A 22,158-nucleotide genomic window follows, 5' to 3' on the forward strand; every position below is an offset into this window, starting at 1 on the left:
AATAATTGAATTATTTGCCCTACTACAGATAAGAACAAATGTAGTATTGCTTGGCCAATGATTTCCTAGGTAAGTATAATTACTTAGCCAATATTAATTGGTTTGTTTAAGCTAGAATGATAATTGATATACGTTGACTTTTTATATAGTTAATAGTAGTAATTTGTTCCGACTACACTACACAGAGAGTCACATGAGATTAGTCTGATAACTATTAACTATGTGGTAACTTCATCAACGTTGGGGAAAGAAAAAAATAGATAATTACTCTTAATATTTTTTTTTTTAAATAGTTATACTCTTCATTGTTTTAAAACATGAAAAACTAAAAGCTATACTATTCTGAATCATTCTGTTTTATTTTTCTAGAGTTTGTTTGCTTTCAAGTTTTTGGTGTTAATTTAATTTAATCTGAATCACTAGGTTCTTTACACATAAAACCTACAAAATATATTTATATTTTTTTTAAACTTATTTATATTTATCAATACTACTACAAATTAATTATAATATAAAACCCACAAATTGACTCTATATGAATCATGATCATCCAAACAAAAGTCATATTTTTTAATAGGCTTAATAGCTCTTTTGGTCTCTCACATTTACACTTTTGCCGTTTTAGTCTAAATATGGATCATTTTTGCAAATAAATAAGCAATGTGAGGACCAAAAGTGCTAATTTTTTATTGGGAGGAGCAAAAGTGAAAAATCATGAAAGTGAGGAACGAAAAGAGCTATTAAGTCTTTTTAATATGTTCATGTTGTATGTTCAACAAGATGTTGAACTTCTGAGCTCGAAAAGGAAAAAGTCTAGTGAAATTAAAAGTAGTATTAACCTGTTTTTTTTAATAAAGTAGTATTAACCTTGAGGAATGATGCGTTTTTAAAAAATAAAAATGACGCGTTATGGACACGGAATTTGAAAGGAATATTCGGATCAGATGTGGCGGTGAAATTTACACAATCTTGGTCAATGGGGTTGAAATAAAAGACATCTTCCAAAGCGCATGACTAATACCTGGATCAGGGTCTATAGTTAAAAATTAATTAACTAATTTTAAAACTTATAAAATTAGAGAATTGAATTGCTTGAAAGTGTGAGCCTGTGACTACTCTTTATATATATATATAATATATATATATATATATATATTCATTTTTTTCTTAGTTGAGATTAGGATATACTCCCTCCGTACCAGAAAATTAGTAGTTTTGGGTATGATTTCAATATCCCAAATTATTTGTTATTTTAGTATCTCAATGCATTTTTCTCCATTTCTTTCCACCTATACCCTCATTTTCTTATCTATTAATTACATTCTTCTCTATCTAAATATAATTTAATAGTTGCAAATCATACTAGTAAAATTAAATAAGGGCAATTTAGTTAAAGTATATTATTAATAATTGATTTCTTACTCTTTATGCCACAACTTTAAACTACAAACTTTATGGAACAGATAATGTTTTTATCTTCGTCGCATTTGTGGATTGCCTTACAAGTTTTGATGCTAGCTCTCAGTGTAGTTTAATTGATATTGTTTTTCCTTAGACATCGTTATTCCTTTGTTTTCTAATGATGCTTTTAATTTTCCCATTCACCAAAAATGAAAATTCCGGCAAAATATCCGGATCAGGTTGGTTTTTCTACAAGTAGATTAATTTTCATATTTTAATTCTCAAACTTTTCATGCATTAGAGAATATATCTTGCTAATACACGAAATACTACTAGCAAGTACTTTTTTCTAAATTAAAAATTCAAAACATACAAGTTTAATTAATAATCATCCAATTATACAGAGATTAAAAACTGTACCACGTAGTCACGTACTCCTCCTAGAAACAGAACATCACCAAAGCCCCCTCGGCATTGTTCAACAACATCGCCCCATTCACTCACCAAGCCGTCGGAGCAGCCTCCTCGACCAAATCATCCACCAAACCACTTTTATTTAAGTTTTAACTTACCACCCTCACTCAATATCCACCAACTTTTTCCATATACCTGTCCTAAATATCCAATACCAACACTTAGGCTGCCATGACAGCTGCAGCCTAACAAATCCGTGAATAGATAATAAACTACCCATGTAAATTAATTTTAATATAATAGAGGCACATTTTAAACAATAATATGGACAATTGGTGCTTGCATATAGTGTGAGCACTTATTGCAATGATCTATGATGTTGAAAGGAGCCAATTACAAGCTTGTGATGGGCAAATGTGTCATAATGCGAGACAGAGCGTGGTGATTGGTGAGGGCATCGTAGAGAGGGCGGCGGTGGAGAGAATGCGGTGGTGGAGAAGACAATGTCTTAGAGAGGACGGATCGGAGTAGCGGAGAGGATTGTGTGGTAGGGTTTGACGGTTAAGGTTGAGAATAATGAAAAGGGGAAATGAATTTGTCTCCACACTTGTTGAGGGTTTTGATGTACTTACTAAAAAAAAACACATACTAACAGTTTTCAACTGTCGCAAAGCAAAAATCTCACCGGCGGTTGAGGTAGTGGCTGAGCTAGGGGGTAACACACCGATGCTTAGTCACACCAGCTTTTCAGTTTCTTTTTAATTAATTTGAATTTGCTGCTTTATTCGTTTTGAAAGCTTGGTATATTGGGGATCCTTATGCAAGCTGTTTGGATTGAATATTAAAGGTGGAAATATTTTGCTGTGTGGAGCCTAAGTAAAGTCATGTATGGTGACCTAGTTTGAGTTGGGCTGGATGGTGAAGGAGTGCTTTGCCTCAAAATTAGTATGTTGTTTATTTCTTTTTCCCTTGGAGGTATTTCTCAGGCTTTTTAAATCATGCATTTTTTTTCCCTTCACTAGACCATGTGTTAAAGTGGAGATAAAGTGTGAAGGAAGAATTTTTTTTTTTTTTAATAAGTCGTGTGTTAAATCTTCGCCTCCCTCTCTTAGTATTTCTGGCTCCACCAATGGGTTGAGGCCAACTGCAGCTAAGAACCCTGTTTCAAGTAGAAGTGACGCGCGGGAAAGCAAAAGAAGAAAGAAATAAAAAAGATCAAGACAAAAACCGTACTCTCTTGAAAGAGTTATTTTTGGTGTAGTGCAGCTAAATTAAGATTTTGTCTAGCATACAAGTGTTTGTAATTTGTAAATGATTTGTAACCCTGTGAAATATGATTTATAATTTGAAAATATAACAGAAAATAAATATTGGACAATTAGCTATCATTTCGCAATTGGCTGCCAATTAGCTTAGAATTTGCTATTCTCATAACTATTCACACTTTGGCAATTATTTTTTATATTTTAATTTAGATCATATTATTTATCATCTCAAAAATATAAGATCAATTTTTTATTATTTTTGTTTTCATATTTTTATTAAATTAATAGAATAAAACAAATAATTTTCTATTTTAATTTAATAAAATAAGCTTACAAATATTGTCTGAATTAACAAAATACTTTTATGATTTATATGAAAAATTGAATAGTAATTATATAAAAATAAAAATAATTATATTTTAGTGTTTTCATAAATATAAAAGGGAAATGATGATTTTTTTCATAAAATAATAAGAATAAAAATGAGAATAGATTCAATAAGCTTTAGGAGAATAAATTTCCGGTAGCTTAAAGTTTATTTGAATAGTTACTCCTTAAATTGTTTTGGTAAGAGAACTTATTTCAATAGCTTAAAACTTATTAAATCTATTCTCATTTTTATCCTTATCATTTTATCGAAATTTAATCGTTAGCATTTTATATTTATAAAAACACTAAACCCTAATTATTTCCATTTTGAGATAATTATCATTCAATTTTTAATATTAATTTCTAAAAAATATTTTTTTTAATTTATACAAATATAAGATTATTTTATTATATTAAAATATAAATATATTTGTTTTATTCTATTTAATTTAATAAAGATATGAAAATGAAAATAAATTAAAATTAATATTACATTTTGAGAAGGTAAATAATTTGAACTGCATTCACATAGATGAGGTGATAATTGTTTTAATATTATATTGATGTGTAAATACATTAATGTTTATACAAAAGAATTATATTATAAGTATTCAATTTTATGTTATTTTACAACTTCAGCTTGTTAAATATCTAGTTTTACCAAACTCTGTCTTCAATCATGTAACTTTTCAACTTTCAGTTATCACCAATTAACTTATAAGCTTACAACTTTCGGTTAGTTTATCTTATTAATTATGTGTGTCAAATTCTGATATAATTTTCATACCAACGAGATGTTGGTCTAATTGTAAACAAGTTAAACTTCCGTAAAAATAAAAGTAAATATCATAATATATATATTAAATACGTAAATATCATAAGAGCAACTCCAACGCTGGTTTCTTAGTCCAGCTGGAGTTGCTAAGAAATCAAGGGACAGTTTCTTTTGCATTGGAGCAGTTTCTTAATGGTTTCTTAATTCTCTGAACAGTGCCCAGAGTTTCTTCCACAAGAAACTTTGCTTTTGGTTTCTTAGCATTAAAAAAATATTATTTTCTCTCACCAAAACCCAACTGATTTCAGTGGGAAAACAACAGACTGAAGATGAAGGTTAGAAGATAATCAAATTGAATAGAAAACATAACACAGATAGAAAATAATTACAAAGCTTCAGAAGATTAAATTTTTACAAAGAAAAATGGAAAAAAAAAATTACAGAAGCTGAAGGGTGTAAGGAAAAAAATTACAGAAAAAAATTACAATAAATTTTTGCTTGATCCGGTTGTTTTTCTCTGATCTGGTGGCGGTGGCAGAGGGTGGCCCTTGAGGAAGGCTTGCATGTCTTCGATCCAGTGCTTGAGGGGCGATTTGGGTCGAGATTGAAGCTTTGGTGGCGGCTGGGGGTAAGTTTTGGTTGCGGTGGTGGGTGTTTGGTGGCGGTGAGGAGGTGGTGAGACGGTTTTGGTGGCGGTGAAGGTTGTTTGGTGGCGGGTCAGTGGCGGTGAGGTGGTTTTGGTTGTGGTTGTGGGTGTTTGGTGGCGGAGAGGTGGGTTTTGTTTGAGGTTGTGGGTGTTAGGTGGCAGTGAGGAGGGTGGTGAGGGTGAGGAGGCCGTGAGGTGGCGGTGGTGAGGGTGAGGTGAGGAAGAAGAGAAGAGGAAGAAGAAAAGAAGAAAAGAAGAGAAGAGGAAGAAGAAAGGGGAACGGCGCTAGGGTTGGATGGGAGTGATAAGGAAGTATTTATAGTGGATGACCGGCTAACCCGGTCATCCAACCGTTTGGGACCGGTCCAGACCGGTTTTGACCGGCTGGACCCGGTTTCCTGCCCGTTTGGGCTTTTTTTTTTTGAATTTTTTTAAATTGACCGGTTTGACCGGTTTTCTGACCGTTTTTTCAATTCTCAGCTTCTTTACCTTATATATAGTGCAGTAGACCATTTGAAACACCAACATTTACTCCCACAATTTCTCTCTTGTCCAAAAATTCTCAAATTTCTCAAAATGTCTAATCCTTATGAGCAATATTATCCACTGCTCGACAATGAAACACCTCCTACAAGTGAAGGTTTGCAACCTTCGCCTATGTTTCCGGCACAAAACCAACCTCCGCAGATGATTCACCCGCAAAGCCAACCTATGATGGTGTTCCAACAACAAAACCAACATTCGCAGATGATTCGCCCGCAAAGCCAACCTATGCCGATGTTCCAACAACAAAACCCACATCCGCAAATGTATCAACCACAAAGCCAACATCCGCAGATGTGTCACCCTCAAAACCAACCTCCTCACACCGGTGGTAATGTTCAAAATCCTTCGTATCAAATGTTTCCACAATCGTTCTACCATCAAAACCAACCTCAGGGTCAAATGGGACCATATCCACCACAAATGTCTTATCCAAACAATCCACAATATTGCATGTATCCACCACAATACCAAGCACCTCCTACTGGTAGCAGCAGTAGTTCAAAAGTCTCAAGTACACAATGTGAGGCTATGCCCGAGGAGCCTGAATTTTCTACTCAACGGGGTCTAGATGATATTGATCTTGAAGAATCCGGAAAGAAACGCACCAAATGGAGTGGTAAAGATAATATACTTCTTCTTCAATCATGGCTCAACGTTTCTACCGATCGGGTCGGGGGAAATGAGCAAAAGTCAGATTTGTTCTGGAATAAGATTCGAGCCCAATATGAGGAGTACCGCGACGATGCCTCTCCTTCGAGGACATGGTTATCCCTGAAATCTCATTTTAATAAATTGAATGCTGATCTTCAAAAATTTGTCGGCTGCCACACTAAAGCCGTCAATCATTGGAAAAGTGGACACTCAGATAAGGACATCATGGCTACGGCGCATCAATTATATCATGTAGATACGGGTAAAGATTTCAAACATGAGAATGAATGGCGGTTGGTGAAGGATGAACCAAAGTGGAAGGGAACATTTATGACAACCAGTTCAACGAGGCAGAAGAAGTCAGGAGATGGGGTGTATGCAACATCGTCTGACCGGAGTGCATCAATTAAGGGCGACGAATATGAGGCCACACAACCAGCAACCCGCCCGTTGGGAAAAAAGAACCAGAAAAGGAAGGCCAAAGTAGGAGACACAGCTTCAAGTGATCTCGATTATGTTCCTAACTCCGAGATGATAGCCATCGGGAAAGCTAAACTGGGATTCCTTGCGAGTTTTGAGAAGCTCAAGACTGAAAAACTGGAGGTGAAAAAGGAAAAAAACAAACTTCAAAAGGCGCGGTTATTGAAGGAATACAAAGATATCCTTATGGAGGACACATCTGAAATGAACGAGGTGCAGTTAGCAACGCATCAGCGCCTAGTTGAATTCGCCATGAAAGAACTAGGAATGTCTTAATTCTTGTTGTTGTCTTTCTTAGCGTGTGCCAATGTTGTGATTTTAGCATTTCTACTTATTGATTATGCATTAGTGTTGTAATTTTAGCATTTCTACTTATGTGTATTGCATCAGTGTTGTAATTTTAGCATTTCTACTTATGTATTCTGCATTAATGTTGTAATTTCAGTATTCGAATTTTTCTTAATGTGTACTGCGTTTCTACTTATGTGTTCTATATAGCCGTTGGGGAATATAGCCGTTGGGGAATATAGCCGTTGGAGAATATAGCCGTTGGGGAATATAGTCGTTGGGGAATATAGCCGTTGGGGAATATAGCCGTTGTGGAATATAGCCGTTGGAGAATATAGTCGTTGTTGTTTCTCTTATTTATACATGTCATATTTCATTCATCTCAACATTCAAGAGTTGTTTTGTCCTCTCATATTTTCTTCCTCCTATCCAATTACACTGATAGTTTCTCATTGTGTCATAGAATGGATCCAAACAATATGGCCGACTTGGACATTTACGACGTTGTCATTGACGAACTTATCAATGACACGACTATAGAAGATATGATGCAGGAGGAGATGGAGTTTTATCAACGACGTGCCAACACCGTTAGGCCCAAGCGAACAAGAAAGGTGATAGAGAGAGATCGTGAAGCTGGGAACGAGCGGTTGTGGAATGACTACTTCTCCGAAAATCCTGTGTACACGGAAGAGCTTTTCCGACGAAGGTTTCGAATGCGAAAGCATGTGTTCCTCAGAATTGTAGGGGCCCTTGGGTCTCATGACCCGTACTTTTTAATGTCTGTCGATGCAGTTGGAAGACAAGGCCTGTCACCATTACAAAAGTGCACCGCCGCTATTCGTATGTTGGCGTACGGATCACCTGCTGACAGTGTTGACGAGTACGTTCGAATTGGTGAAAGTACTGCAATTGAGTGCTTAAAGAATTTTGTGGAAGGTGTGTGTGCAGTATTTGGTGGAACATACTTGAGGCGCCCGAACCAGGAAGACATTACCCGCTTACTTCAATGGGGCGAGTCTCGTGGATTTCCAGGTATGTTGGGTTCTATTGATTGTATGCATTGGGAATGGAAGAATTGTCCAGTTGCGTGGAAAGGTCAATTCACCCGAGGTGATCATGGAAAGCCCACAATCATGCTTGAAGCAGTGGCATCACAAGACTTGTGGATTTGGCATGCATTTTTTGGCATTGCAGGTTCTAACAATGACATTAATGTGCTAAATCAATCTCCGGTTTTTAATGAGGTTTTGAGTGGAAATGCTCCCATGGTGAACTTTAGCGTGAATGGAACAATATATAACATGAGATACTATCTAGCAGACGGTATCTATCCCCCGTGGGCTACATTTGTGAAGACCATCCCAATGCCGCAAGGAGAAAAAAGGCAAAAATTTGCGAAAAGACAAGAAGGAGCAAGAAAGGACGTTGAACGTGCATTCGGCGTTCTCCAATCTCGGTTTGCAATAGTTCGTGGTCCATCACGCTTTTGGCATCCGAATGAGATGAAGTCAATAATGTATGCTTGCATCATATTGCACAACATGATTGTTGAAGATGAGCGCAACACGTACCGAGGTAATTTTGTTTATGATCAGGTCAATAATGACATATTGGATGCTGAAGTAGTAAGTGGTCCTATTCCCGCTTTTAGAAATATCTTGGAAAGAAGAGCACATCAAATTGATAGGTCAATTCATCACCAGCTTCAAGCAGACTTGGTGGAGCATATTTGGCAGCTTCCCGAAAACGAGAATAATGAAAATTAACCTTCAAGTGTTATTATGTATTTCATTTCAAATGTATTGTTGCTTATTTTTCATTGTCATGTATTTTCTTTCGTCTTTATTTCTATCATTCAATAAAATTGTTTTTGCTAGAAATAACACAATGTACTTTTTTATTTTTGTTTCAAGTTAGCATGCCGATATTTAAATTTAATTGTTTTAAATATTAAGTAAAATTAAATTTAAATTAAATTCGTATTAATTTTAATTAAATTATTTTTAAGTTGAAGTATTGATTTAGTATTAAATTTTAAATCTAAATTGAGTGAAAATAAATATTATTAATTTATGTTGTATGGTGGGACACGGGTGAGACCCTTCAAATAGTAATTTAAGAAACCATGGGTTGGAGCAAAATCTGCTTCAGTTTCTTAGGAGTTTCTTAAGTCTGATGTGGCAGACAGGGCCCACAGGAATAGTGCTGAATAATGCTGAATAGTGTGTTAAGAAACCAGATAAGAATTTTGGGGTTGGAGTTGCTCTAATATTAATATGTATCGTAAACACATTCGTCAACAGAGAACATATTAAATATCATAATATTAATATGTAAATAAAGTTATACAAAAAGAATAATCTGAATATTTTTGTCCCTTCCAATTATATACTCCTACTTTCCTTTGACCAAAGCTTAGGACATAATGTAGACAAAAAAATTTAGGACAAAAAAGTAAATATCATAATATTAATTTATAAATGAAGTTATACCAAAAGAATAGTTTGAATATTTTTATCCCTTCTAATTAAATACTTTCCTTTGACCAAAGTTTATTCGTAAGATGACGAAAGTTTTTTTTTTTTTTTACTGCAACAGGAGATCTTTCAGGAGATCACCAAAATTTATGATTGGTTGACTTATAAGTTATAACTTTTAAAATATATTATATTAATGTTATTAAATTGTTTGAAAAAATATGATGACCATTCCTCATTTGTTCACTTTCATATCCCAACATGATATGTATATATGTGTATGAGATCATTTCATCGCTTTTCATAGATATTTTGTCCCACACTTTGTTATAAGCCTGATCATCATGGCCAAAATTCTCAACTTTCAATATTCGTGCTTCTTTGTTGTGTTAATCTCCTCATGTCAAATACTAATTGAAGCTAAGAATGCTGGGTTCAGTGTTCAATTACTTCGCCGCAACTCATCCAATTCTCATTTAAAACATGCATTTCAGAGAACATTTTCTCAAAACGGTGGTGCTACCACTAGAGTCACATCCAAAAATGGTGACTACCTCATGAAACTCACACTAGGAACACCACCATTTGACATATATGGTTTGGTTGACACAGGCAGTGATCTAGTGTGGGCTCAATGCAAACCTTGCAATGGCTGCTACAAGCAGAAAAATCCATTTTTTGATCCCCAAAACTCCAAAACATACAAAAACATTCAATGCAAAACAAGGCAGTGCAATTTACTTCCCCCTGTTCACTCTTGCTCTGCTCAAAACCTCTGTTCTTACACTTATGGCTATGGGGATGGGTCAGCAACAAATGGGGTACTTGCAAGTGAAACTGTCACATTTAGTTCCAGCAAAGGAGCAGCAGTTGTTGTTAACAACATTTTGTTTGGATGTGGACACAAGAACACGGGGAATTTCAATGAAAATGAAATGAGTTTGATTGGCTTGGGTGGAGGACCTTTATCACTTGTGTCCCAATTGGGTACAATATATGGGAGCAAAAGATTCTCCCAGTGCCTTGTTCCTTTTCACACAGATCCTCACATTTCAGGTACAGTTAGTAATGTGGTCGTGCATTGATATTCTATATAGTTTCATTTATATAAATAATTCATAAATATTAATTATTGAATACACATAAAAGATTATAATTCATATTATTACATGTTTCAGGTACAATTAGTTTTGGTGATCAAAGTGTGAAGTTTCAGGTAAAGGAGTGATCACAACTCCTTTGGCCTCAGCACCAGGTCTACCTTACTATTTAGTCAGCCTGAAAGGCATAAGTGTTGGAAGCAAGTTTGTTCCTTTTGATCAAAAAGCTTCCAAGGGAAATATAATGATTGATTCAGGTACACCAGCAACATACATACCACAAGAGCTTTATGATGGTTTGGTGAGGGAATTGAAGGTTCAAATTAAGCAGCAATTCATTGTGGGTGATCCAAGCCTAGGGACACAGCTTTGTTATAGAAGTGGTGATAAAGTTTTTGAAGGGCCAATTTTGACTGCACATTTTGAAGGTGCTGATGTGCAGTTAAGGGGATTGCAAACCTTCATTCCACCAGAAGATGGTGTGTTTTGCTTTGCAATGGCTGGAACTAATGATGGACAATATATATTTGGAAATTTCGCTCAATCAAATGTTTTGATTGGGTTTGACCTTGATAGAAAGACTGTGTCCTTTAAGCCAACCGATTGCACCACACAATAGAAATTTATTACTAATGTATTAATTTTTTATAATGATATATAAATGATAATCATACATTGATAAAAAGTTATACTTTTCCTATTCTGTTAAATATATAAAATTGAGTTCATATTTTAAATAGAGGATTAACTTACACTCATGTCTTACACTACTGGTCTTATATCATTCAACAATTTTTTGTCGGATAGTTAAATGTTAAAGTCCAATCTTACATATGGATTGTGCTGTTTATTTAGCACAACCCATATTTTTATGCACACCTCCATGACAAGGGATTACTACAGAGGGCTTTTATTTTCTTTTGTTCGATCATTACATATTTGATTCGTTTTACAGAGAATGAATTGTGCGTAATCATGCCTCTGTGTCCTGAGAGTTCTGCAACATAGCACTGCTCTAAAGATATATACTAATGTAAAATTGTGGTATTAACATCGGGGGCCCTTAACTTAATATTATTAATTGAGTTCACAAGTTTTAAATGCATTTAATAACATTATAATTTTTTTTAAAGGTATCTATGGAACAAGTAGTAGTAAGATTAATTTTTTCGTTCCTAATTCAAACAAATTATACTTTAAACCGCTAGATCTAGATAGAGGAAGGCAACGGGAAAACCTCTTACCGAAAGACTCTTATCTCGTACCAGAACCTTCAGAGCTATTTGAATTACCAAATAAGTGTATGGGAGAGACTGCTCCGTCCGAGGTAGAGCATGCGCATGGTCCTCTAGTGGTCGTTACTGTTAGAGTTGACCATGGAGTTATTGTTGTTGGGCTTGAAGCTAGATTAGGTCTATTGTTGGGATTTTGTTTTAGTTTTGCATTTTGGATCTTGGTTGAATTTTGGTTCGGTTTTGCATTTTTTTATCTCATTGTGGCGTATTATTGTTTTTTCACTCTTTATTTGCGTTGTACCAAATCCTTTGTCGAGAGAATTTGTATCTCGACACCTTTTTTTTTTTTATACATCGGAAGAATTATCTCGACTCCTATTGAATACAATAGAATTTTTGTTTCGAAAATAAATTCTAAAGCAATTTGTTTTTTTAAAATAAAAACTAAAACGAGAAAAGATTAGAGATATAGTATTTATTAACTATTTTAAGACATGAACATAAATTATAAATTTTGGTCTAAGCGCATAAAAGGGGCACAAAACTTAGTTATATTGTCGTCGATACTACCAATGACTAAGAAGGACATTATGGTCAATCCACGCTACAACGGCTAGTATTACAAAGAAATATAGCCGTTGAGCCGCAGCAAAATCAACTCGGACTCATCTTCTTCTGCAAAACCCTAACACCCATTTCCTCCACCATCACACTGCTATATATTCAGACCTCACATTCAGACCTCTCTCACTCACTCTCTCTCTTCTGTCTCTATCTCTCTCTAACGCTCTCTCTCGCTTCGCCATTACAATCGTTGATAATCACTTCTCTTTGATTTTCTTCATTTTGCTTATTAATCTCTGTTTTGCAGGATTTCGATTTTGTTTTTCAATTAATTGATTCTATTTTATACATTTCTTTTTCCCTATTTTGTTCTATTTTTTCTCTAACAATGGACGCAGGATCTATGAGTTCTTCTGCTAACATCAAAACCCGATCACGCTTCCCTCTTCAGGAACAATTTCTCCAGAGAAAGAGTTCCCGGGAAAATGTAAGACAATTAATCCATCTCTCTCCCTGATTGTGTAATTTGTGTGTACTGTAGAATTTTCATGATTCCTTTGCAAATTTTTTCCATTAGGGTTTCGATGTAAATTGGGATTATCTGTAATTTGATCCGAGATTGTTGTTTATAAAACTCATGTATTGATATTTCTTTTCAGTTAGATAGATTCATACCGAACCGATCCGCGATGGATTTCGATTATGCCCACTACATGCTCACAGAGGGAGCTAAAGGTAAGGAAGACACAGCTGTGAGCTCACCCTCCAGAGATGCATACAGGAAGCTGCTTGCAGAGAGCTTAAACATGAACAGGACTAGGATTCTTGCTTTCAAGAACAAGCCACCTGAGTCAGTTGACTTGATCTCTCATGAGATTTCCTCAGCTCTTCCTCAAGATAATAAAGCCGTCAAGCCCAGGCGACACATTCCTCAGGTGGGTGCTCTACTAATTTCTGATTATGATTGAGTGGATTTGAATGGTAAATGTCAATATTTTGCGAATTTGTGCTAATTTATTTTCTGGTTATCATTCAGTCTTCTGAGAGAACATTGGATGCTCCGGATCTCATGGATGACTATTACCTCAATTTACTTGACTGGGGAAGTGGCAATGTTCTTGCAATTGCACTAGGAAGCACAGTGTACTTATGGGATGCAACAAATGGTTCCACTTCAGAACTTGTTACAGTTGATGATGAAGTTGGCCCTGTCACATCAGTTAACTGGGGTCCTGATGGAAGACATATTGCTATTGGTTTGAACAATTCTGAGGTGCAACTATGGGATACTGGTTCATATAGACAGGTATTTTATCTTTGTCATCAAAAAATACTTTGTTAATTTCTCTCTATCCATTTCCTGCAATTTATACTAATGTTGTTCTTCTTGGTTCTGCAGTTGAGAACTTTGAAAGGTGGACATAGGCAGAGAGTGGGGTCTTTGGCTTGGAACAATCACATACTCACAACAGGAGGGATGGATGGTAGAATTGTGAACAATGATGTGAGAATCAGATCACACATTGTTGAAACCTACAGAGGGCATGAGCAAGAGGTTTGCGGGCTGAAATGGTCAGCTTCAGGCCAACAATTAGCCAGTGGAGGGAATGATAATCTACTTTATATCTGGGACAGATCCACAGTATCTTCTAATTCAACAACAAAATGGCTTCACAGGCTTGAAGATCACACATCTGCAGTGAAGGCACTTGCCTGGTGTCCCTTCCAAGGGAATTTGCTAGCTTCCGGTGGAGGCACTGGAGATCGTTGCATCAAGTTTTGGAACACACACACCGGCGCTTGCTTGAACTCTGTGGACACCGGGTCTCAAGTTTGCTCCTTGCTGTGGAACAAGAACGAGAGGGAGTTGCTCAGCTCTCATGGTTTCTCCCTGAATCAGCTTACACTTTGGAAATATCCTTCAATGGTCAAGATGGCAGAGCTCACTGGTCACACTTCCAGAGTTCTTTACATGGCACAGGTATTTTAATTTTACTTTTTTCCTGTTTTCCTCAAGCAAAACTTGTTTCATTTTGAGCACGTTACTGATTAGTGTGCTATGAACTTTCTTCAGAGCCCAGATGGTTGCACAGTAGCATCAGCAGCGGCTGATGAAACATTGAGGTTTTGGAATGTGTTTGGAGCTCCTGAGGCAGCTAAAGCTGCACCAAAAGCAAGAGCTGAGCCATTTGCACATGTGAACAGAATTCGATAGGCGGCAACCATGTTATTTTTTTCTGGTTGAAGAATGCCTCCGCAATCACTGGCATCAATATGTAGATGTAAATTACAAAACAATAAGGGGTCAGTGCCTAGTGATGCAGTAGAGGGAAAAGTTCATGTGAGCTTTGGGGGACCTTAAATGTACATATTGTAACATATTGACAATGGAAAACAGAACCTCCTTTATTCCGTGGACGTAGTCACACACTGTGGCGAACCACGTATATCGTTTGTGTCTTCTTGCATTATATCTTTTTTTTTTGTGGTGTTTTAGTTGTGCTATGATTGTGAACTAACTAATAATCTCACTGTCAAAGATCCATCATCACTTAGAATTTATAATCAATCAGTAATGAAGGAAGACGCTCGTTTTTAGTTGCCTTAGCCGAAACATGTTTTTATACACTTCTGTATGAAACCAAAATTATTTAAGACAAAAGTTGATTTGCCTCGGTCACACACATTTTACAGTCAGAAGACAAAAAGTTGATTCTTTTTACACTTACTTAAATCATTTCAAGCACTCATTCAATTATAATTCAACATTTTGCCTCATCATAAAAAGAGGGAATGAAAGTAAAAAGAGGGTTTTATCATTGAAATTGAACACAGATGAAAAATCCATGAAATTGTTCCAAGTATAGCAGCGGGGTGCTGGTTTTTGATTGGATTTTGTTACTGTTTTCAAAAGCCAAAAAAAAAAAATCTTCATAGATTGTGAGATTAGTAAAAAATCATCCGAGAAACATTGTGGTATTGCTTTATCATCGTAGCTGTGATTTAAATCCTTATTCACAAAAAGATGTTAAAGATAATAATCTCACAATAATGTAAAGATAATCATCTAAAAAATTATAAGTTCTCACAACAATCATCTTCAATTCTTCATAATAATGGAACCACATTACAACATAGACACAAGAACCACCTTTCTAATGTGTAATGTTGAGTTATTGTTGCCAAAATTCACTTCAAGGCTCCATCGATACTTTCTAATGTGTTGTAGAAAAAGGTAGGCAGAAATAGCATTTAGTAAATCACACAAGCAATTTGTTCTTAATTTTTAATTCAGAACATACAGTACAGGGTAGTAACAGCAAATTCCTTTTCAATAATACACTGCATACCGTTATAATTAATTTGTCAGTTCTTAAAAACAAAGGCGGAAAGTCGCAGCAGATTCTCAAATCTCAAGTCAAATGCATAAGTGTTACAAACCTCATAAAAATCTGTTTTATTTGCAAATTGCAACAACAACATGCATTGTTTATATTGACCATGAGATGGATAACATTACGCAAGTTCGTCCAGCCACTTCCTTATAACTAATATGGATATGCTTCAATTACATAAAACTTGGGCAGACTGGCCCTTTAGATAGACCAAGGCGAACTTCCATCCCATGATGCATGTCCAATGGCCGTATAGTCTCCGATTCACGAGGGTCTGCACGCAACAATGACAAATATGAAACACGGAAAAGAGAAGGTACAAACAACTTCGTAGTGAACTTAAAGAAAAACTCAGCAACTGCATTATTAAGTCAAATTCATATCATTACCACTTAAATAATCTTCAAAGCCAAAGTCATCAAGACTTCCTGTAAAAGCCTCCAAACCCAGCATTGAAGAAGGAATTGCTCCTGAAGGCCTTTGGAATCTATGAGGAACAGTAGCATTTTATAACCTCAATAAGATTTTTAGAAAAATAGTAGAACCTTCAACAAAATGTACCAAATAAGAAGGAGGGTGCTACGAGGACAAGAATAAAACTATATATGAAAGTAGCCAACCAATGATATAGAAAAATAACTTGAAAGAAGCCAATTAAATCCGTTTCTCCCTATGTCTATTGTCCTATACTGTAGTGATGTCTATCTCACTTCCCTCTATCAAAATTCAGTTAAAACATCTATATTCCACTGCCATGGGTTCAAGTTTTCTAATGGCAGAAACAAGAACATTTTGTATTTAGGCCAGGTGTCTCCTTGGACAGTCTACAACAACCTGAAATGTAGAGTAGGCTTTACTCAACAAAATTTCTTGAAACATTGTGATCTGGTTGGACCTGAATTTTCTATGGGTAGATGGGGATAAGGGCTGAGAACCAAAGAAGGAGAAACCATAAAAATCAAAGTGTTATGGATGAAAAGGTGCATGAAAGAATGCTCCTACAGAATTTAGAAAATGGATGAAAACTTCCATCCATCATTTCCCCCATAACTCAAAAAGTTGCAGGTCATTGATTTCATTTTCCCCGAGGTTCTGTATGATTGTCCCTAAAAACAATCCTTACCTCAGTCATATCAGAGCACACAGTACGTTTTCAAGTTAGTCATGCATTGAGAATCTAACAGTAGATTTCTACCAAAAGTAAGTTCTGCCCACCTAATCAAATGACTTAATAGTGTGCAGGGAAAAACTTTGGGTTGAAGCAAACATGAAGTTCCTAAATGTCTAGTGGAGAAGGAATTGTAATGTTGCCATGTTGGTGATACACTGATATATGAGTTCACATCCATGTAAACGGTTACACAAACACACTATCAATCAAAGATGGCAATCTTATTCACACATGTTAATAGTTTTTTTCATATTCACAGTACATACATATTTTTAGTATACATCTTTGTGCTATATTGTCCTACTGATCCTATCCTATGTTTATACATATCAAACACTACTAATACAAAATCAGATGCTATGGAGAAACCATGAAGCAATGCCATTTCACTATGATAATTTCAACCAAACATTTAAATCAAACTAAATAGTTCAAAATATAGAGGGGTAATAGGATTTTACCGAGAAAGAATTTGTCTGTCAAGGTCCATCTTGAGTGGAAAAGCAGCTCCATACAAATTGACCATACACTGCCTCTTCATCACTTCATTTATCTTGCTTGCCTAAAATTAACAAACAAAACAAAAACATATGATGACTATACAAGAACACAGATCAAACCCTGATTCAAAGGAAACCCTAAAACCCAGAGCTATAAATGTTGAAGCTGTGCGATTGAAAGTTGAAATTGGAAATACAGAAAGCAAGTAAGTTGAGAGAAAGTGATTTTACAGATTCCTGAGCAGATTGAAGAGGGTGAGAACCAACGATGTCGCTTTTGACCCCTTGAAGTCCGAATCGAAGTGCATCGTTTTGGATTCCTCCGATTTGGTGTGCTATGCTCTTCGCCGCTTCCTCCATATTCTCCTTCTTCTCTACCAAGCAAGTGCAAGGAACAAAAGTAAAGTTTCTTATATAATCTAGGCTTTTTCAGTAAAATATAAAACAAAGGATTTTGCGATGGAATAAATCCCTCTCTAATGTTCCTTCCGTCGCAAACTTTCAATTTCTCTTTTTTTTGGTAAATAGTTTTATTGCTTATATTATTTATAAAAATACCCGATTTTTAACTGTCATTAGGGAGTTTCATTCATCAACATCATATTAATGTGAGGTTCTTTGGTGTCTTCATCTCCACCACACCACTAGACAAATATTTATCTTTCTTTTGAAAAAATAAAAAATAAAAAGTATTTTGTCCAGCCTCATTTTCATTGAGAACGATCAAGGATTTTGTTTGGTGGTTGTGAATTCCTATCCAACCATGTCAGGTGTGGTAGCAGGTTCCTCCTCTTCATGCACAGCCACCTTCACCACCAGAAGAACCATTCAAAACTCTCACCTCACAACACCTTCTAAAACACTCACTCCTCCTCGTTGCCAGGTACTACTCTACTCTTTGTTTATTATATATAGAGAACAGAGTAGAATTTTGAAGTTTTGTTATTTTGTGTCTGCAGAAAACATCTTTTCAAGGTCTCTCCATTGTTGAAGCCAAGAGGGGTGTTTCAGATTCCTTCCTTGGTGTTGGTGAGAATTACAAGAATGGTTCCTCCTCCTCCATTGCAAGAAGGAGACTTGAGATCACTGCTAAAACTGCTGGGGCTTCAAAGACAATTGAAGCTGAGGTTGACAAGCCACTTGGCCTCACCTTAGGCCAAAAGCCTACTGGTGGTGTTGTCATCACTGTCAGTATATATCTTTCCCCATTTCTCACTAATTCAATTAAGACCGTGTTTGGATTTAGCAGAATTGATTCTACTAAAATCACTTATGGTAAACATGAGTTAAAATGATGTGATCTATGTTTGGATACCTTTGTGGACAAAGTAGGTTTTGTAGGGTAATGTGATGGAATTCAGTTGTAAAATCTTATTTAAGATTATGTTTAACGCATGAGTAATTATTTGTTGTGGAAAGTATAATTGATTCTATAGATTTGATTACGGTACATCCAAACATCATTTCAATTCAACTGGTTAGAATTGATTTTAACTCAGTAAGAGAAAAGTAATTTTGTGTGAAATCCCAAAAATAATTGACTATTTTGTCCACCCCAGAAATTAAGATTTGTAGCTTCATCGCATAATTGATTTAGGAGTTAAAATATATTGTGGAAGGAAATATTGAAACAATCGAAAATTGACTATGGCACCGGGAAATCAATTCTAGTAATGTAAAACATGGAACCAAACGTGCTATTACTTATTCAATGCTGTAAGTTCTAGTAGTCGGAACTTTGAAGGGAATGGTTTAACTTTAACTTTTTGAATAAGGATTGTTCATGGGTACTTAATAAGTTATTATCTTCTTTAGGCTGTTGAAGGTGGGGGAAATGCAGCAAAAGCAGGGTTAAAGGCAGGGGACCAAGTCCTTTATACTAGCAGTTTCTTTGGGGATGAATTGTGGCCTGCGGATAAGCTTGGCTTCACTAAAACCGCAATCCAAGCTAAGCCAGACTCTGTCTACTTTGTTGTCAGCAGGTTCTCTTAATTTTATTTTATCGGCTTTTACCTTCAAGCTTTGTTCCACTGTCCTAATTGCATCAATCTATACTAGATTAGTTGCTGACATAGGTTGCTTTGCTATTATCAATGTATAGTAGATTAGCAGGTTGACTTTTGAGATTATTTCAATAAGTTTCTCAAATTAGCTTTTGAATAAGCGCTTTGATAATAAGTGCTTAATTAAGTTGTTCATAAAAAAGCAATCCTAAATGTGTTCATCAGTTTGTTACTTTGTTTCAATGATACATGATCCACAGGGCAAAGTCACTATAATGTTCTTATGGTTGAGCCATTTATTCTTACATGACTTAACACCTTAAATATGTTATTGTCATGAAGAGGAGCTGAGGTAGATGTTAAAAGGCTCCCAAAGCGTCCTGCTCCGCCTCGGTTTGGAAGAAAACTGACTGACGCTCAAAAGGCAAGAATCATTTTGAAGTGATTTGCATTCCGGCCTCCCCTTTCTTCCTTGTAATTATGTGTCTTCCAGGTTAAAGCTGCCATTTTTTGAAGTTCAATGATTAATGAAGTGCCACCACCATGCAGGCTAGAGCTACTCACATTTGCCTTGATTGTGGATTCATATACACCTTACAGAAACCTTTTGAGGAGCAGGTAAGGATAGCATAGAAAAGTTTACCTCTCCCCTTTTCTTCCGTTGCTCCAATTGTTAGCGGCTTATTTAAAGAGTTAAATATGTTTTTCTTCCCTATCAAAACTTTATTCATTTTTAATTCTTATAAAATACAACAGTCATGAAATTTTAGTCCCTCAAAAGTCTAAATTTTGCAGAGACAAAAAAAATATGATGGAATGCCTTTTACTAATTTATTTGATATTGTTCTCAGCAGTTTTCCCATAGGTTTTACTTTTTTGCTAATAAACTCCATGTGATATCTACCTTTCTTTGGTGCATGGAAACTGGCTGAGTGATGGCATGCTGAGTGATTTTATGATAGCCATAAGTTCTGTGTTTCAAATCTTCAAAATCCAAAAAAGTAAAAAGTGAAAGAAAAAAGATCTGTTTCAATTTCAAATCATGTGCTAGAAGAGTTTATGTTCTTCATAGATAAATATTTGCTAAAGTTGGATTGATGAAAATGCTGATCGCTTTCGTCGTTCTTCGTATTATTTATGTGTTGCAGCCGGAATCATACATCTGCCCCCAATGTCAAGCACCTAAGAAGAGGTTTTCTCCATATGATGTAAACACTGGAAGAGCTATAGGAGGGGGCTTGCCTCCTATTGGAGTTATCATTGGACTTGTGGCTGGTCTTGGTGCAGTTGGAGCTTTGCTTGTTTATGGTCTTCAGTAACAAAACATTTTATCCTATCACATGCTGCTAGTTTTATTGATTTTCTGTCCTCTAAAGCTGGCTCAATCTCAGTGCTTGTATCTCTGAAACTCCTTAATGTTCAACTGAAAGTTGAAGCTTTATGTATGAGATTAAACTTGTTCTGAAATTTGCAATTTGCATAGGTACATGTTATAATATAATAGCTTTGTCACTGCATTGCATGGTGATATTGATGATCATTATATTTTTCATATTTTAAAGCTATTTTGGGTGCATTATCCCACAACTTGTATTTTTTGCATGCCAACTTGCGGAGCGGCATGTATTGCCTAATCCACTTCTCAAATGTGGGTCAACCCAGTCTGGCCCGCCCGCCTTTGCCACCCCTGATAACTAATACAAAAATATTAAGTGGGCTTAATGTTTAGAAAAAAATAGAAGGATTTTGGGCCTAATTTTTTGGAAAAAAAATGGAAGGATTCTTTGAAATGAGTAAAATTTTACAATTAGCAAAGATGCTTTTGTCACTTGAACATTGGAACAAAAATTAATTATTGACTGAAATGGATCATCAATAATTAAATTTAGGTATAATGTATTTATAATTTTTTTCTTTGCCCAGTATGGCATAGCTATTTTTCTCGTCGCGGGTGCTTATATGAAACGTTAAACAGCTTGGCACAAAATATGTAGAGTTTTATATAAATTTTAATTAGAAGAGGTTTTTATGATAAACATTGGATATAAAGAGGTTGGGTAATTTTTTTATTACACATAATTCAACTGCACTAAGACTATAAGATTATGTAAAACGTATTTGACCAATTAGGCATTTCAAAATTGATAAAAGAAGCCAAGTTTGAAGCGGATTAACGTTTTAATTAATTTGATGACCATAGGTGCATCTTTTACATTGTAGTCAACATTAAGTGCATATATTTTTGGTCAATATTGGGTGTATTTGGACCCAGCTGCAATGAGTGTACCACATATTTTTTGGGCCCGCCCAACTAAGAATGTCTGTCATTTTCAAATCCATATATCTCCGCTTCTAGTATTATTTTATCTAAAATCATTTTAACAGCATATTTATAATTTATAGTTAGTTTTTTTTTTTAAAAAAAAAACTTTGAGAAAGTTTCAAATGTGATTCTACTTTAGCTTTTATATTTTTATTAAATAAAAATATGAATATAATTAGGGGATAAAATAAGAAACTACACTGCTTAAAATATTAATATTAAATAAAAACTCATTTTGTAAATAAAAGGTGAAATATTATTATTTCATACTTAATTTCAAATAATTAAGTGGTTGAGAATTTGATTTCCAACTATTGTGAATGGAAAAAACTAATTTACCAACCTCTTACGCCTTAATATGTTGGCCATAGGGTGAATAATTACTTTTATTTTTTTTATAAGCGTGAATAATTACTTTCATGACTACCGGTTTCAAGCATAACTAAAAAAACTTAAAATTAAAAATAATCTATAGTGCTCTAAAGGTAGACCATCTACGTCCTAGTCCTAGTAAGGGTGAAATCACGAAATTAGAATATTTTCATTTATGAT

General features: G+C 35.3%; 4 protein-coding genes and 1 pseudogene across 4 annotated transcripts; 4 read left to right on the forward strand and 1 right to left on the reverse strand.

Moving 5' to 3' along the window:
• The first annotated feature begins 7,207 nt into the window (after window positions 1-7,207).
• On the forward strand, window positions 7,208-8,743 carry LOC130735905 (uncharacterized). Its single transcript, XM_057587777.1, has one exon. It carries the CDS (start codon window positions 7,300-7,302, stop codon window positions 8,602-8,604), a length of 1,305 nt encoding a protein of 434 aa, XP_057443760.1. The 5' UTR covers window positions 7,208-7,299; the 3' UTR covers window positions 8,605-8,743.
• Window positions 8,744-9,659: 916 nt separating this feature from the next.
• Window positions 9,660-11,034, forward strand: LOC130737329 (aspartic proteinase CDR1-like; annotated as a pseudogene).
• A 1,344-nt stretch (window positions 11,035-12,378) lies between these two features.
• Window positions 12,379-14,661, forward strand: LOC130741311 (cell division cycle 20.1, cofactor of APC complex-like). The gene is made up of 5 exons (XM_057594163.1): window positions 12,379-12,701; window positions 12,874-13,149; window positions 13,251-13,520; window positions 13,614-14,195; window positions 14,289-14,661. Exons 1-5 carry the CDS (start codon window positions 12,603-12,605, stop codon window positions 14,427-14,429), a joined length of 1,368 nt encoding a protein of 455 aa, XP_057450146.1. The 5' UTR covers window positions 12,379-12,602; the 3' UTR covers window positions 14,430-14,661.
• Window positions 14,662-15,528: 867 nt separating this feature from the next.
• Window positions 15,529-17,689, reverse strand: LOC130741312 (cyclin-B1-2-like). Its single transcript, XM_057594164.1, has 4 exons — window positions 17,512-17,689; window positions 17,242-17,342; window positions 15,999-16,096; window positions 15,529-15,883 (listed from the first exon to the last, which is right to left on the reverse strand). The coding sequence occupies exons 1-4, from the start codon at window positions 17,638-17,640 to the stop codon at window positions 15,783-15,785; spliced, it is 429 nt and encodes a 142-aa protein (XP_057450147.1). The 5' UTR covers window positions 17,641-17,689; the 3' UTR covers window positions 15,529-15,782.
• Window positions 17,690-17,920: 231 nt separating this feature from the next.
• On the forward strand, window positions 17,921-20,800 carry LOC130741313 (uncharacterized). The gene is made up of 6 exons (XM_057594165.1): window positions 17,921-18,163; window positions 18,240-18,467; window positions 19,096-19,262; window positions 19,626-19,707; window positions 19,833-19,901; window positions 20,432-20,800. The coding sequence occupies exons 1-6, from the start codon at window positions 18,044-18,046 to the stop codon at window positions 20,600-20,602; spliced, it is 837 nt and encodes a 278-aa protein (XP_057450148.1). The 5' UTR covers window positions 17,921-18,043; the 3' UTR covers window positions 20,603-20,800.
• Window positions 20,801-22,158: the final 1,358 nt, after the last annotated feature.

The sequence above is a fragment of the Lotus japonicus genome, chromosome 2 (genome assembly GCF_012489685.1).
Source record: "Lotus japonicus ecotype B-129 chromosome 2, LjGifu_v1.2".
Classification (NCBI taxonomy): domain Eukaryota; kingdom Viridiplantae; phylum Streptophyta; class Magnoliopsida; order Fabales; family Fabaceae; genus Lotus; species Lotus japonicus.